Source organism: Triplophysa rosa, linkage group LG4 (genome assembly GCF_024868665.1).
Source record: "Triplophysa rosa linkage group LG4, Trosa_1v2, whole genome shotgun sequence".
Classification (NCBI taxonomy): domain Eukaryota; kingdom Metazoa; phylum Chordata; class Actinopteri; order Cypriniformes; family Nemacheilidae; genus Triplophysa; species Triplophysa rosa.
Genome location: NC_079893.1, coordinates 9,244,880 through 9,258,825, shown reverse-complemented (window position 1 = coordinate 9,258,825; position 13,946 = coordinate 9,244,880). Strand labels below are relative to the sequence as shown.

Below are 13,946 nucleotides of genomic sequence, written 5' to 3'. Positions count from 1 at the left end.
TGTAAGTTTAAATATTTGTAAATGAATATTTTTATAATAACTCTAATATTAGCATCCTTTCATTACACAAAACATTCCCTTACAGTTCAAACAGCTAATAGAAGCACAAGTACATTAATGTATGTATAACGTGAATTTTTTTCTGCCTCTTCTTTGGTTTTATAATTGCTGTATTGCTAGTCTCTTTGGCTTTCAGTTCTATAGAAGCTGTTTAAATGAATGACAATCAGATGGTGCACTGCAGAAGTTTATTATTGTATATAGGAAAGGTCTAGTTTGTACATACACAAACGAATGTATTTATGTATAACAAACATGCACATGACAGCATAAATTCAGTTCATTGCACAACAATCAGTTAAGCGCATGCATGACCAGTTTCTCTCAGCTTGATGTTAACATTCACACTCTTAAAGGGACTAGTTAAAGTTCCTTCCTATTGCGGTAATGGATGCTGCACTTACCACAAATAAGAAACATGTTACTCAGTTTATAAAATAATTGTGTAAGAGAAATCTATGGGCCAATGACTGTAAGTGCATTTATGTCTGTATAAGTTCAAATTCATAATGTGTCTAGTAATTCACAGCACTACACATATTCGGTGGAATTTTCTGAAAATGAAAGCTGAAGCCTTTTATGTTGTGTCTTGGCAGACAGCTGTGCGTAACATTACAGAACGTTTATAAAATGGCTCAATATAGAGGCACCTGCGAGTAATTTTGATTGTTTTTATTCACATTAAAATAGGCACACTGGTTTCTTTTAAATGAGGACCTGTGAACTGTCCTCTGTGTAAAGAATGCCCTGTGATTGAGTTCTATTTCAACACTAACTACTGCTGTATCGTAAGAAATGTTATCAAAGTCCCTGATTTGTGTAATTCTATAAATCCCAACAAGCCTCATTCGATGGTATCTTTGTCACTAGAAAATGAGAGGCAAGTGAATTGTATGATCACACCACTATAACAAACAAAAGATTAGCACCTATATTTCACATACGAAAGCAGAAACTGCGACTATAATTAATAGTAAACACGACATTACAGCCCTGAGACAGTTGTAATCCCAAACTGAGCATGTTCTACAAATGTTTCTAAGCCAGTGCTTCTTTGAGGAGTGTTCAGAAGTGTTTAATCGTATCATCCCTATACTGTACCTCCTAAATCTATATCCCACACCACAAAAATGCTCTTCCCTTTTAGCACCCAGTTTATAATCCTCAAGCAGTGAAGTACATCTCTTTGGTGAGCATTGAGACAATGCAGGGGATTTGTTTCTTGGCATCAAAGCCTGGCGTGTTGGAGGTCGACTCAAAGTCAAGTGCCACCTTATGGTTGACCCTAGTCATGATCTGCATGAGCTCCAGTTCTCTGCCATATTTTGACATCATTTCACAGAGAGACTGAATGAACCACGAGCCAGTCATAGTGTTTCTCCAAGAGTAATAACCTGACAGAAGAGAAACATTTGTTAAGAAGAAAAATTCACTTACTCTTAAAAACCTTACTTACTAAGTCTTTCCCTGTGTGTGCACTGAAGAACATTATAAAGAGTGCATATGTAGCCTTTGTGATTTGTTTTGTACGTCATTGTGTCCTGTTTTTGTGTATCTGCACCTGGTGCTGTAGAATAGGCATACAGGAAGTCGGCCTCAACAGGGATCCTCACATCTGGTTCATCTGGCCTACTGTCCGTCTCTACACCAGGATCCAGATCTGTGCCTCTACACGCCTATATACACAAAACCACAGTAATAATTAACAGTGAACATCGACCTAGAAGAGCCTCACACTTCTGTACATATATACCTGTATGAAGAAAAGTTTGGGCTTCCCCACTAGTGTTGGGCAGCGGTCCCCTCTGAAAAGGCTGGTTAGAGACTTGAGTTTCACGGGACCATCGGTGCCAAAAAACTCACCCTCATCTCCATGACTCAACAGCACACACACAAATGAAGCACAGCGGCTGTGGTTTTCCTTGGCGACTGTAAAAGAAGTAGCAAATAACACTGACTGGTTACACTTTATAAATAGTGCGAGTAGTATGTTCAACAAAATGAAAAGAGATGAGTGCACCCATGCAATGCAACATTTAAGGATGACAACATCTTTTATAAAAGCACATTCAGTCCATACCTGCGGTTAAAACTTGCACAATCTGCTGAGCTCTCTGGTCATTGTAAACTTTTACAGTGTATCCAAGCTTTCGAAACACGTTCATCATGTTTCCGGCATCTACATCAGTGCCATTGCGTTGGTTCATGCCTGCAGAACGTAAAGTGCAGGTACTGTATAATCACTGTATTCTAAAAAATATTCATTTAATATTGTTCATTTTTTAGAGAACAAAGATGTGAATGTTTAACAATCATTTTGGTGTGCATGACAACTTTCAAAAAATAGGTTTGGTTGTTGCAGCTTATCAAAAGACTAACAATGTCAAAAGGAAAAAAAATAAAACAACAACAAACAAATAAAAAGCAAGTGTTACCTGTCTTTGGGTCAAAGTTCTTGTTGTTGATGATGACACAATACCCTATGTTGGGGTAGACCAGGCTGTATCTGAAGGGGTGTAAGTGAGGCTGTGCATCCACCTGCATGGACTGCTGTCCTGACGGCCCATCATTACCAGCACTGGGTGGCACGCATGAACAAATTAAGAATTTGGTTCCAAAATGAGATAACTCATTTTTTATTTCTTTTTAAAATCATGTTTTTTTATTGTGCATTCCAATCAAACTGCAGCCATAATAACTCAAAAAATACAGCTAACTAACACAATAAAAACATGATTTTTCATTTATGTTATCTCATTTTGGAACCAAATTCTTCAAATGTATTACATTAAGTCAGACTAAACAAATCTGCATTTATTCTCAATAGGTTAAAGAGATAGCTCAAGAGCTTAAATCCTTTTATCATTTAATACTATTATAGACATGGACAACAAAGAAAGAAAGCAAAACATAGAGAACACTGTGTCTGGGCTGTCACTCACTCCTGAAAGCTGCATAGCAACAGTCGTCAAGATTATCTTACTCTGTTGTGTCCTCGCGCCGCGCGTCAACGCAGTCTCCGTTCATCTTCGAGCGCTTTTGGGCACTTCTGAATGAAGTTCAAAGGTTTTAACCCCAGAAGAAGAAATGTGATGAAGCGGTATCACACGTTACGTCGAGTCACAGAAGATGCACGCGGATGATTCTTGCTTTAGCAGTCAGCCAATGAGAAGCTGCGCGAGAGAAAAAACACGAGCAGTGACGACACCGTCTGCCTTAAACGGCTACGCAAAAACGATACGTAAAATGAATGTAAAGTGTAACATGTCGTGAAGTTTTAGATAGAAAGTATAGTAAGCTACTTAAAGATTTGGGAAAGTCTTTGTTTAACAGTTTACAAAATATAAAACACGTAACGTTACAGCTTTCACCTTTTAAAACCTATAGATAATTAACACACTGAGTGTGACTCAAAGCCAAGGTACTAGCTTCCAAACGTTACCTAAACTGCAGTTTCGTGTGGAAAGCGCATATTGCACCCTACAAGGTCGTCATAGTAGGCACTAGGCAGCATACTAAGTTATTAAAACACAACCGGGGTCAAGTTCCGCGTGTCCTATAATGCATACACAGTACTGACAGAAAGAACAATGAAGAAAGACATTTCAGAAAACAGAAATGTCTGTGTGTCTATTCTAGTGCTCAAGTGAATCCATGAACTCTACTGAAAAAGCGGCGTGTTGCTCTATTAACTCTATAAGGTTTAAAACATACATGCGTATGCTTGGCGTTTCTTTGTTTGCTTTGGGTGCTTAAACAGATACAAATATATAACACAACATAATGGCAAGTAGCTAAAAAAGAACTGCTGGGAAAATGCAGTATATTCTTACCCGAGAAAACGCCCCGTTACGGAGAGCTTGTAATGTATAAGACTCCAAAGACAAAGCGATAACTGAGCATCCAGGAAGTACACGTCTCGTCTCTATGGGAGGTTTGTAGACGATCCTGCGCAGATGACATTGCGCTACAATAGCGTCCTCTGCTGGACACTTTTATATAGTTTTCTAAATCTCAAGAAAAGAGGAGTTTAGTTAAAGCATTTACAAACATTAAACACGCTATAGTGTATTATTTTATTTACCATAGTAAACTGTAAAATTTCTAGATACTGTAGTATTTTTAAATACGATAGTACTAAGTGCAGTTTAATTTACTATAGTCAACTACTGAATACTATATTATAATATTAATAAGTAATACTAAGTTCAATATAGTATATTACTAATATTTTACTCTTCATTCTCTTAAGATAAAATGACAACTTTGTTTTATTCAGTGTTCTCCGTGTCCTCTCCCTCGATCTCTTCCTTGTCCTCATCATTACGAGTGTTTTAGCAACGATTACGTGTTTTGAAATGCAGACGAATATTTGACTTTTGCTTAGATATTTCAGGTATCTCATTGGGTGTTAATAGGCTGCATCCGAATAGTTCACCTCACGATGAAAATTCTGTCATCATTTACTTACCCTCTGGTCATTTCAACACTGTATGCCTTTCTTCTTCTGCAGAACACAAACTAAGATATTTTGAAGAATGTTCAGTAACTGAGCAACGGCAGTATGATACCCATTGATGTGGAGTGGGTTTGTATCTATACAATAGTGAATGGGTACTATCCCTTTAACACTCCGCATCAGACCGCATCATCTGGGCAACTGCCACTGATGTCATAATTTCAAGGTATTATAGACCTCCTTGGTTTACATACTTAGAAACGAAATACAATAGATACCGGTTCAATTCACTGTAGCTAAGATCGTAACCCTGCTTTTCGGCACCTACCTAATGCAAAACTTATTTGTGTACTGCAAATCTGTTTGAGTGCCTTTTTCCATCCACTAGAGGGAGCTAAAAAATACAGTCACAACATGACAATACTGTACGTGTTAACAGTGTACACAAGACAGCTGAATTAATATGAAATACTTTGCATTTATGAGGCATTAAGGATGAACTTTTCTGTTTAGGTAAATTATAAATAAATGCATGAGACAAACACCCATTTTAGAGAATAATTTATTGCCAGTAGTAAAGCAGTTAAGCTAGTGGCAGTATTTAATAAAAATCATAAAACAAGACCGTAGCATTGCTCACACACACACAGACCCCTGAAAAAGTCACATGTCTGTGAATCATCTCGCACTATAAATATATTGGGTCCCATTTTCATGGTGGAAAAAATAAAGATGTTCCAAAGTCACAATTTACAAACAACAAATAAACAAAAGAAAACCAACACATTACAAGAATATGCAGACAGCCATCATGGGATCCTTTCAGAGATGAATGCACGATTCATATCCTTTTTTCCTTCTCTTTTTTAAAATTCTCTTAACGTCTTTGCTTATTGATGAACATACAGTAAGGCGGACAATGACACATCATTTGAGTCGGTATACTACTTTTCCTGTTGTCTTTTTTGGAAAATAAAAGCAAAAAATATCTACAAAAACCTAGTAAAACCTTGAAATCAAAACTGTACATTGAAATTTACATTACAAATGAATGAGGATTTGTATAAAAATCACTTTGCATGGTTTTAGCTATTCAAATTCAGATATCACCTTGAAATGATGCGTTTTCTCTCAACGACAATACAGTTATGATTTTGTGTAAATTGTACATCTCAGCATGGTACTGTCAGACATCTTGTGCACGAGGATTGTTTTTTTTTCTAATGGCACAGCCAATTCTTGCGTTCTCTTCAATACTATGTTTAATAATAACAACAGCCCGCAAGAGCTACCGGAGAGAACTTGTGCGAGAACCCTCTCCGGTGACAGAAAGACTGGTACGGCGTGCGTTTGGCATTTACGTTAACTGTAAGACTACGTTCGTGTACCGTACAAGTTTTGCTATTACGGTAGTAATGCACAGTCTCTTGTAGCAGGGTTTCATTTAGGCACTTTTGATATTTTGCTGCGTTGGATCCAGTGTCAGACTTCAGTATGCTGCTGTGGGTGATGCGAGTCCAGTGGAGGTATCACCAGCCTCTGCAACGGAGTTCCCTCCTCCTCTCCGCCGCTGTCGAAGTCGCTCATCATTACCTCTGACTCCTCGCAGCAGGCAGACATGTCCGAGCAGGACGCCGTCGACGTGTACAGCGACAGGGACATGTTGTCTGCGGCCGGAGGATTGAAATCGCTGCCGTAGCTCAGAGGGTAGCCTCCGCGCCGGTAGCCTCCAGTGGTGGAGGAAGTGATGGTGCTGGAAGGGTTGGTCTGTGGTTCTGCATCTGAGGAATAATGGTGTTGGGGTAGGAACTGGGTGAGGCTGTAGAGCTGGGGTAGGGGTGGGCGCTGGCGAATTCCGGACCCTCCGGGACTGGAGGGGGTGCTGTTGGGTGCCCGCGTGGTGGACTGCAATGTGTCATAGCGTTCTCCGTACTCCGGCACGGGCGGAGGAGGGGGCAGGTCGTCGTGGGCGGGAAAGTCATCGGGTGGAGGAGGGAAGTCGCTTTCGATGTCATATCCGCCGGGGTAGTAGTCTGTGTCCAGCAAGGCGGGGTCGGTGTAAAGGGTGGGCGGGGACTCCCCTACCTCATACTGAGGGAACTCCTGGATTCCAGGAAGTTGAATGCTCGGCATCCAGTCAGATGTGTCCCAATGATAGCCTGTTGGACAAAAGAAAAGAGTTAATGATACGAGCGAAACAAAATCTGCGATTAGATTTTAGTTACACACACAATCACAAGAGGAGGACTGGGGTCAATTCAGCCTTACAGATTGAATCTCATGATTCTTGTCCAATGAAAATGTTTTCATGTACTTTAAATAACAACTGAATTGACTTCAACCTCCTCATAAACCACACTGTTAATACCAGCCGAGTTAGCAATCATTAAAAACCAACCGCATGCAACGTCAATATTACTGATGCACACACATACACACACCACAAATGTACATACCACAATAAATGTGAGCATGTTTGTATAAATAACAACAACTTTCACAGAATCTGACATCTGCAATTAATATACTCTCAAAGATCCACCTGACCACAAATTTGATTATGGATCTTTTCAAAGTGAGTTTCGATTGAAGACGTTTGAGTGGATTTTTGTGGCGATGCTGCAGGTTTAATTGGGAACACAAAGGCAAAAATCAATAAAACACTATTAGTCTTGTGACAAAAACAGCGTGGCCTCTTTCATGGGTTCAATGCCACCGAAATAAGCTTTAAAATGAGCAAGTCAATTTAAAGAGGTACACATTTATTGTCACAGAACTGTGGGCATGCAGCGTTTTGTTATATTGAAGGGGTGTGAACCAAACAAAATCGAAAGGCTTCAGGCAAACCGAGCGAAATAAAAACATCACCTCTTGGGTTCTTGTGTTCGTGAGCCGAGAATGACTCTTAAGAAAAGGCGAACAAAATCGGAGAGAAAAGAGAATGAGAAAATGTCAAAATACTAGAAAACACTGTAGTAGGAGGTGGAAACAAGAGAGAAACATGTGCGTTTGTGGAGATGGTCTTCATGCCATTTGCTCGCAAGCAAACATTTTATAAGGAAAAGGCGGGCAGACTGAAAAATGTCTAAAGTACAGAGAAATGTATTCATCTAATATGACAGGATTTTAATTTAGCATCTCAAATTAGCCAAACAATGATATGCCAATGGAATCAAATGAGGCACGTGATTGGTTAACAAGGCGTATGCCTGAAATGTGGCATGTCAAAGAAATGCTTTTCTTTTACTGGTGAGAAAAATGGCATTTTTAAGACCTCAATAATCACCCCTAAGACACCAATACCAGAGAGCCAAGACTCAACTAAGGAAGCAGTAAAAGAATACCTTCATTCTCCACCGAGTCAACAACAGAGCTGACAAGGTGGATTACGGTCACTAGGGAGGCTTGTAGGAAGGGCAGATAAGAGAAATCTGACATTAATTTTTCAGAACAGAACATGACAGAAAGAGACACTGGACGTTAAGATAGTAAGAGAGAAAGGAAACAACAGAAAGACGATAGCAGTCTTACGGTGATACACTGCATTCCAGCACAAAACTGACATCTGACAAAACCGATGTTAAAGATTCTGAACTGACGTTAAACAACAGTTAGTTTTAAGATTATAAGATTAAAATGTAAGCATATTTTTAAGAAACATTTGGACTTTTATTGTACCTTAAGTGTCAAGTGTTGTATCTATTATCTTTGTTTGTATGCATGCATTACATCATAGACCCTCTTGATAAATGTGTGGCATGTCACTACCAAATGTACATTTACTCATTAGCCAGATGCGTTTTTCACTGTTCATTCCCCTTACGAGCAATGGGAATAGAACCCATACCTTGGTGTTGTTAGCGCCACGTTCTATCAGCTATAGGACAGCGATCTGTCTCGAGTGGCAGCTTGCATTTCATGCCGCTTAGGACAGATCTTAACACTGGGTGTAAACACGGTGTGATTTGAGGGATGGGTGAATGGCACAGGGGTCTGGATTGGTTGGTCTGGGTTAAGCTCTGGTGAAGGACTGTGGGAGTGACGCTGACGTACGTTATCTCATGATTACACACATGAACAGAGAGATGGAAGGAAGGACCGGGAGAATTCTCAAAGATAAAAGAGAGCAAAGACTCTCTCTCGAGCCCCAAATCGAAAACAGTAAAAAAGAAAAAGAAGCAGGGTTGTTGATAAATGCTGGTAGGGATATACGGATCATGTTTTAATTTAATGCTTTAGTATATCAGGTTTTCAGTGGGGCAGTTGTCAGGTGAGGGATCTGAAAAGGACAAATGAGGGTCAAAAGTCAAAGGTTAGATGACTTAAGTGCTTTTCACATGACTCGTGTCAGGGCTGTAAAGAATGTCAAAATCGTCTCAAAAATGCTTCATAGCAAAGTGCTTATTTTATTATTTTAGCATTTATGATGTCACATACAATATCTTACATATGTATTATCATGATTATTTTCGGAATCTCAATGTATGGTCAATGGCAATGTTGGATTGTTACAACACTTGTCCAGAGCCGGCGGCGATGGTGTAACCTGATGCTTCGCTCAATAGAGTCCATGTTGACATGAGTCATGTGAAAGAAGCTTTAGACAGTAATCAGTGTCAGTTGTGACCAACAGAAATGTGTGTGGGGACCCATCAAATGTACTTTTCATACCCTGCTTTTACACCCTGAGCTGATGTCTTCAACCATCACTGGCTTCAATAAAAGAAACAAGAAAAAGAAGAGAACAGATCCAAAACATGAATTCAATATAGATAATAGAAATACTACACAGGTCATCCTCAGATGTTGCCTAAACTTAAAAGCATTCGCCCCGAAAGCAACAGAAGATAAAAAAGGTGCTGGGGCTTAGAGAATAGAAAAAGCGCTCTTCATTTTATGCATTGAGAATTTCACAGGGCCTTCAGCGATCGCTTCCTTCCACAGTAGGTGAGCGTTCACTTACGAGCAGGCCTCTATTTAAAACCTTGCTCGATGTCTGTGGTGAGATTTGATCCAAATGGGAGCTGAAGCCCCAGTGCAGCGATAAGAAAGAGAGAGAAACGACATAACACATGACCCAAAAACAGCATTCTTTACACTTGGTTACAGCAGGTAAAGAGAGAAAGACAGGGTTAGCAGATGTTCAGTATGAAAATACACAATGAAATCATACTATAGGGGCCAATTAAGAATTACACACTACTTAGGTCACACACAGTAACAGAGCATAGGAGAGACTCAGGCTGTGTTCACAATGGCAAACTAGCATCCTACAAGTGCTATTTCTGTACTCTGCGCAGTACGTGCGATATTCTCAGATGACTGAGTACATTTGCATGGACGTAAAAGAAGGATACATTGTAAGGATTTTGTATTCCACAATGCATTGTGGTTATTATAGTTTACTAAAACGATTAAAGCATTTCTGTTAATTAAAATCAAATAAAATTTAAAGTATTATTTTTGAAAAATCATAAACAATATTCTTTGAAAATGTTGCCTTAGCCACAAGCTGACAAAAATTATTAACCGATAATAAATAAAAACTAAACATTAAATAAGAATAAATTGGACTTGTATAGAAATACAAAATAAGCAAATAAATACTAAAATGAAAAAAAAAACCTAACAAAATAGCTAAAAATAAACTAAAATTAATATGAAAAAAATAATAAATAAATTTAATAAATAAAAATTAAATAAATAAAACCTAATTCTAATTATTACTAAAACTACAATAAAACTGAAAACAAACCTATAACTATAATGTTGCGGTTTACTTTCCATTGCCAATGAACCTTGGTTTTTTAATAAAATAAATAAAAAGGCCAATCTTTTTTATTTCCGAGATGACAACAAGACAATATTTGTTGTTTATCATTTTTAGGCAACGTACAACATGCAAAAATCAGTATGCTAGTTTTCCATTCTGAACAGCCTTCTAAAAAGTCTACAAATAAATTTGACTGATGTATTCTCTATATATATATCTCTATATATTCTTGTAATTACTAACCATGCCTATAAACACATCCAAAAATATTAAATTTTTAATGGCCAGTTCCATCAATCATCAGTAAGATATAAAAAGTCAAAGCAAACGCACAGGTTATTTCTGTTTATACATACCGTTGTCGTCACAGGACTCGGACTGGAAGGAGCTGAGAGACTGGACCTCAGACATGCTGCCTCTGGTGTTGTAAGGGTGACACGCACTGTCCTCCACCGGTTTCTTACTCAGACACGAGTCCAGGTCCACCACTTTAGCTGTAAGGGGAGAGAACAGGAAGACATTTACTCACACAATGAACCTGTAACACAATCCCATTGTAACCCTCACTCCCACTAAATGTGTCACAAGTTCACATGTGTGACACGTTTGCATAGCAGATATGCACGTACCATCGTAGTCATAATCCCAGCTGGGCTTCTGTATGGAGTCGCTATCAGAAACCGAATTGGAGGGTGGTGGAGGAGGCAAGTTAGGTGCCACACTGCAGACGGCCACCGTCTTCCTATGACCGTGCACCGAGTCGGGGTTAAACGTGCTGAATTCCGGATGTTCTGGTATGGCGGAGCCCTCAAAGGAATTCCGGTCCAGATTGTTGCGGGAGTCGCTGGGAATGCTGGGAGTGTAGGAAATGGGCCGCACGGGGACCTGCGGAGGTATGTCGGAGTAGATGTTCTTGTTGAGATTGGCATCAAAGTAAGGCCGGTGGAGGAAGGCATGCGGCGCCACGCCTAGGCCGAGCTTGTCGTCATCGTCCGGTTTGGATTTTGAGCGCCGGCACATGCGCTTGCGGATCAAGATGAAGAGGAGGACGAGAAGAAAGATGCTGGCGACGAAGACGCCGATTCCGATAACTTCCTCCAAGCCAATGTTCCAGGAAGTGGAGACGAACTCGTTGCGGATTTCCGAGCGGAGTTCGCAATGGGTGCCGCTGTAGCCCGCCGAGCAGTTACACCTGAAGGAGCCGTACGTGTTCTGACAGTGACCACCGTTAGAGCAAGGGTTCTTCAGGCACTCATCTACATCACTGAGGCACCTGTTCAAAGACACAAACATAGATGTCAGGAGACTTACTTCTCAGGAGACTTATCTTGAGAAGTACTTCAATTACATGCATTAGAATCAGTGTTGACTTATTTGATTGAGTCTCACAGGTTCATTACATGGACGGAAGGACGTACCTGTCTCCTTGGAAACCCGGCTCACACTCGCACACGGGGCCATCCAAGCTATCGATGCACTTGCCGCTGTTCTTGCATGGGTTATCTGTGCAGTACGGACCCAGCTGACACCTGAGAGAAGATTAAAAAGAGCCAACATGTCAGTCAGAAACCTTTCACGCACAACTTTAGACTCACTTAGTACCGTGATTGGGTGGTTTATAAACACAGTGGAAATTTGGCAAATAGAAGAACAATTCTGTCTCGAATCTGATCTCCAATCACATCACCTCTCGCAGTTTCCGATTCAATTTCTAATTAAATAGGAATTACTGAGAAAGCCGCATGGATACGTGTAGTATTTTCTTAAGGCTGAATCAAACTGTGCATATAAATCCAGTTTAATTGGGGAAAATATTGACAGAGCTTTCGTTTCATTTGGTTAGGTATCTGGAGTATACAAAATGTCATTCAATTGAGAAATATCTAATTTAATGAAATATCAAACTTTAAATATGACTAGGCAAACAGAGAAGAACAGGATTCAGCCCAAAGGGCTCAAGAGGAAAATTTTATTTTAATGAATGTATTACCAACCCCCGAGTGTTTAAACAGATTAAAAAAGTAAAAGTATGAGAATAAAAACTTTCAGACATATCTGCTGTAAGATTATCATCATAATTAAGAATAATGAATATAAAAGTGTATGCCGACATTGTACCATTGGCCCGAATCGTATATATGACACCTAAAGGAATAGTTCACCTTCAAAACAAAAATTCTGTCATCATTACTCCCCCGTTGTCATTTTAAACCTGTGTGATTTTCTTTCTTCTGCAAAACACAAAAGAAGATATTTTGAAAAATGTTGGTAACCAAAACCCGTTGGTCACCATTGACTTCTATTGTATGGACACAAAACCAATGCAAGTCAATAGGGACCAACGGTTTTCTTTTTCCAACATTTTTCAAAATATCACTTTTGTGTTCTACAGAAGAAAGAGTCACACAGGCTTGAACTGACAAGAGGGCGTGTAAGTAATAACAGCTTTTCTTAAGGTGAACTATTCCTTTAAAAGGATAGTTCACCCAAAAATGTTTGTGTCGGTTTCTGCATGTGTATATGTTCTCACCGTTGACCAGAATACTGTCCTCTACACTGGCAGTAGAAGTCTCCTCCCCTTGGGACACATGTGCCTCCATACAGGCAGGGATTAGAAGCACAGGGACTGATAGTGACTTCACAGTGGGTGCCCATAAATGCAGCTGTGCACTTACAGAAGTACCCTACAAAACATCACAGAGCGCAGTGTATTAGCCAGACCACCTCCATTTTACAACTGCACTGACTCGAATCCAAAACAGCACCCTGCTTACCTCCATTAGGCAGCGACGAACATGTTCCCCCATTAGTGCAGGGGTTACTGGAGCATCCCTGGACCGGAGCAGATAAGCTGCACCCAGGAGCGGCATCCACCAGCTCCTCCAGCACCGAGTGAGCTCCACGAACCCAAGACAGCGGCAGCTCCCTCCCGTTCAACACGATTCCCTCCAGGCAGCCGCGCAGCCCGTTCACCACCATCCTCCCCGAGCCAGCGGCTGGCCGTGCGTGGCCCCCAAAGAAAATGCTGGAATCCAGGTTGAGTGTGCGGAGAGTGCCGGGAGCCGTGCCTGACGCGGCGTGGACCTCATCCAGGACCAGTCTGGCGTAGTTGCCGTCTACCTCAAGATACACAGTGTGCCATTGTCCGTCACTGACCTGGGTACTGTGGACGGACACCACACCGGGGCCACTGCCACAGTCGAACTTGTACTGCAGACGGCCGTTCACAATCTGAAAGCAACAAACAGGGTCAGCGTTAACGAGAATTAAATTTTCACTAGTTAAATGCATTTTAGTCACTATTTTGTTTCTTAAAACTCAAAATGTTACATTTTCCCAAAAGGTCAAACTACTGCATATTGACTTTTTCAGGTTTAACTCTAGTAATAAGCTTATGCAATGAATATGTATTCTCTCCCTTTATTTTTATTTATTTCCCTTACATCCAGAAATGTTACTTTTAGGTATTTTTGATCTGAAAATGTACCCATAAAATGAACAAAAATCCACAAAAAGTCATTTAAGTTGGCAGAATTTTGACAAACAGTACAAAACTATTTATTATTATAAATTGTGGCATTGGGAAGTTGAAGCTGCTTGTGTGTAAATCCCACAATCCTTTGCTCTTCCTGTCATTTATATGTAAGAACGTTC

The 13,946-nt window shown here is 40.1% G+C and overlaps 2 protein-coding genes across 13 annotated transcripts in view; both read right to left on the bottom strand.

The window, feature by feature from the left end:
• Window positions 1-237: 237 nt before the first annotated feature.
• casp3a (caspase 3, apoptosis-related cysteine peptidase a) lies at window positions 238-4,005 on the bottom strand. 2 transcript variants are annotated; one of them, XM_057331423.1, is made up of 7 exons: window positions 3,894-4,005; window positions 3,003-3,233; window positions 2,496-2,638; window positions 2,141-2,269; window positions 1,814-1,989; window positions 1,622-1,736; window positions 238-1,454 (listed from the first exon to the last, which is right to left on the bottom strand). In XM_057331423.1, the coding sequence occupies exons 3-7, from the start codon at window positions 2,602-2,604 to the stop codon at window positions 1,225-1,227; spliced, it is 759 nt and encodes a 252-aa protein (XP_057187406.1). In that variant the 5' UTR covers window positions 2,605-2,638; window positions 3,003-3,233; window positions 3,894-4,005; the 3' UTR covers window positions 238-1,224. The 2 variants fall into 2 exon arrangements, with proteins under 2 accessions (XP_057187406.1, XP_057187405.1); XM_057331422.1 differs by having other exon boundaries at window positions 3,044-3,233.
• Window positions 4,006-5,063: 1,058 nt separating this feature from the next.
• The window catches only part of fat1a (FAT atypical cadherin 1a), an 88,177-nt gene continuing 79,294 nt past the window's right edge, over window positions 5,064-13,946 (bottom strand). For 3 of the 11 annotated variants that reach the window (XM_057332848.1, XM_057332847.1, XM_057332850.1), the window contains 8 exons: window positions 13,067-13,523; window positions 12,823-12,976; window positions 11,711-11,821; window positions 10,922-11,565; window positions 10,649-10,786; window positions 7,864-7,923; window positions 7,388-7,423; window positions 5,064-6,678 (listed from right to left, as the gene is read on the bottom strand). In XM_057332848.1, the coding sequence (XP_057188831.1) occupies window positions 6,002-6,678; window positions 7,388-7,423; window positions 7,864-7,923; window positions 10,649-10,786; window positions 10,922-11,565; window positions 11,711-11,821; window positions 12,823-12,976; window positions 13,067-13,523 (2,277 nt within the window). In that variant the 3' untranslated portion in view covers window positions 5,064-6,001. The other 8 variants (XM_057332851.1, XM_057332852.1, XR_008962885.1 and 5 more) reach the window with 7 other exon arrangements.

Bases quoted from the DNA above. Each gene is read 5' to 3' on its own strand.
- casp3a (XM_057331422.1), bottom strand. From the start codon at position 3,087: ATGAACGGAGACTGCGTTGACGCGCGGCGCGAGGACACAACAGA. The intron at 1,737-1,813 runs GTATATATGTAC...TTGTGTATATAG, and splicing joins CCAAACTTTTCTTCATACAG to GCGTGTAGAGGCACAGATCT. The intron at 1,455-1,621 runs GTGCAGATACAC...CTCTTCTGTCAG, and splicing joins TGCCTATTCTACAGCACCAG to GTTATTACTCTTGGAGAAAC.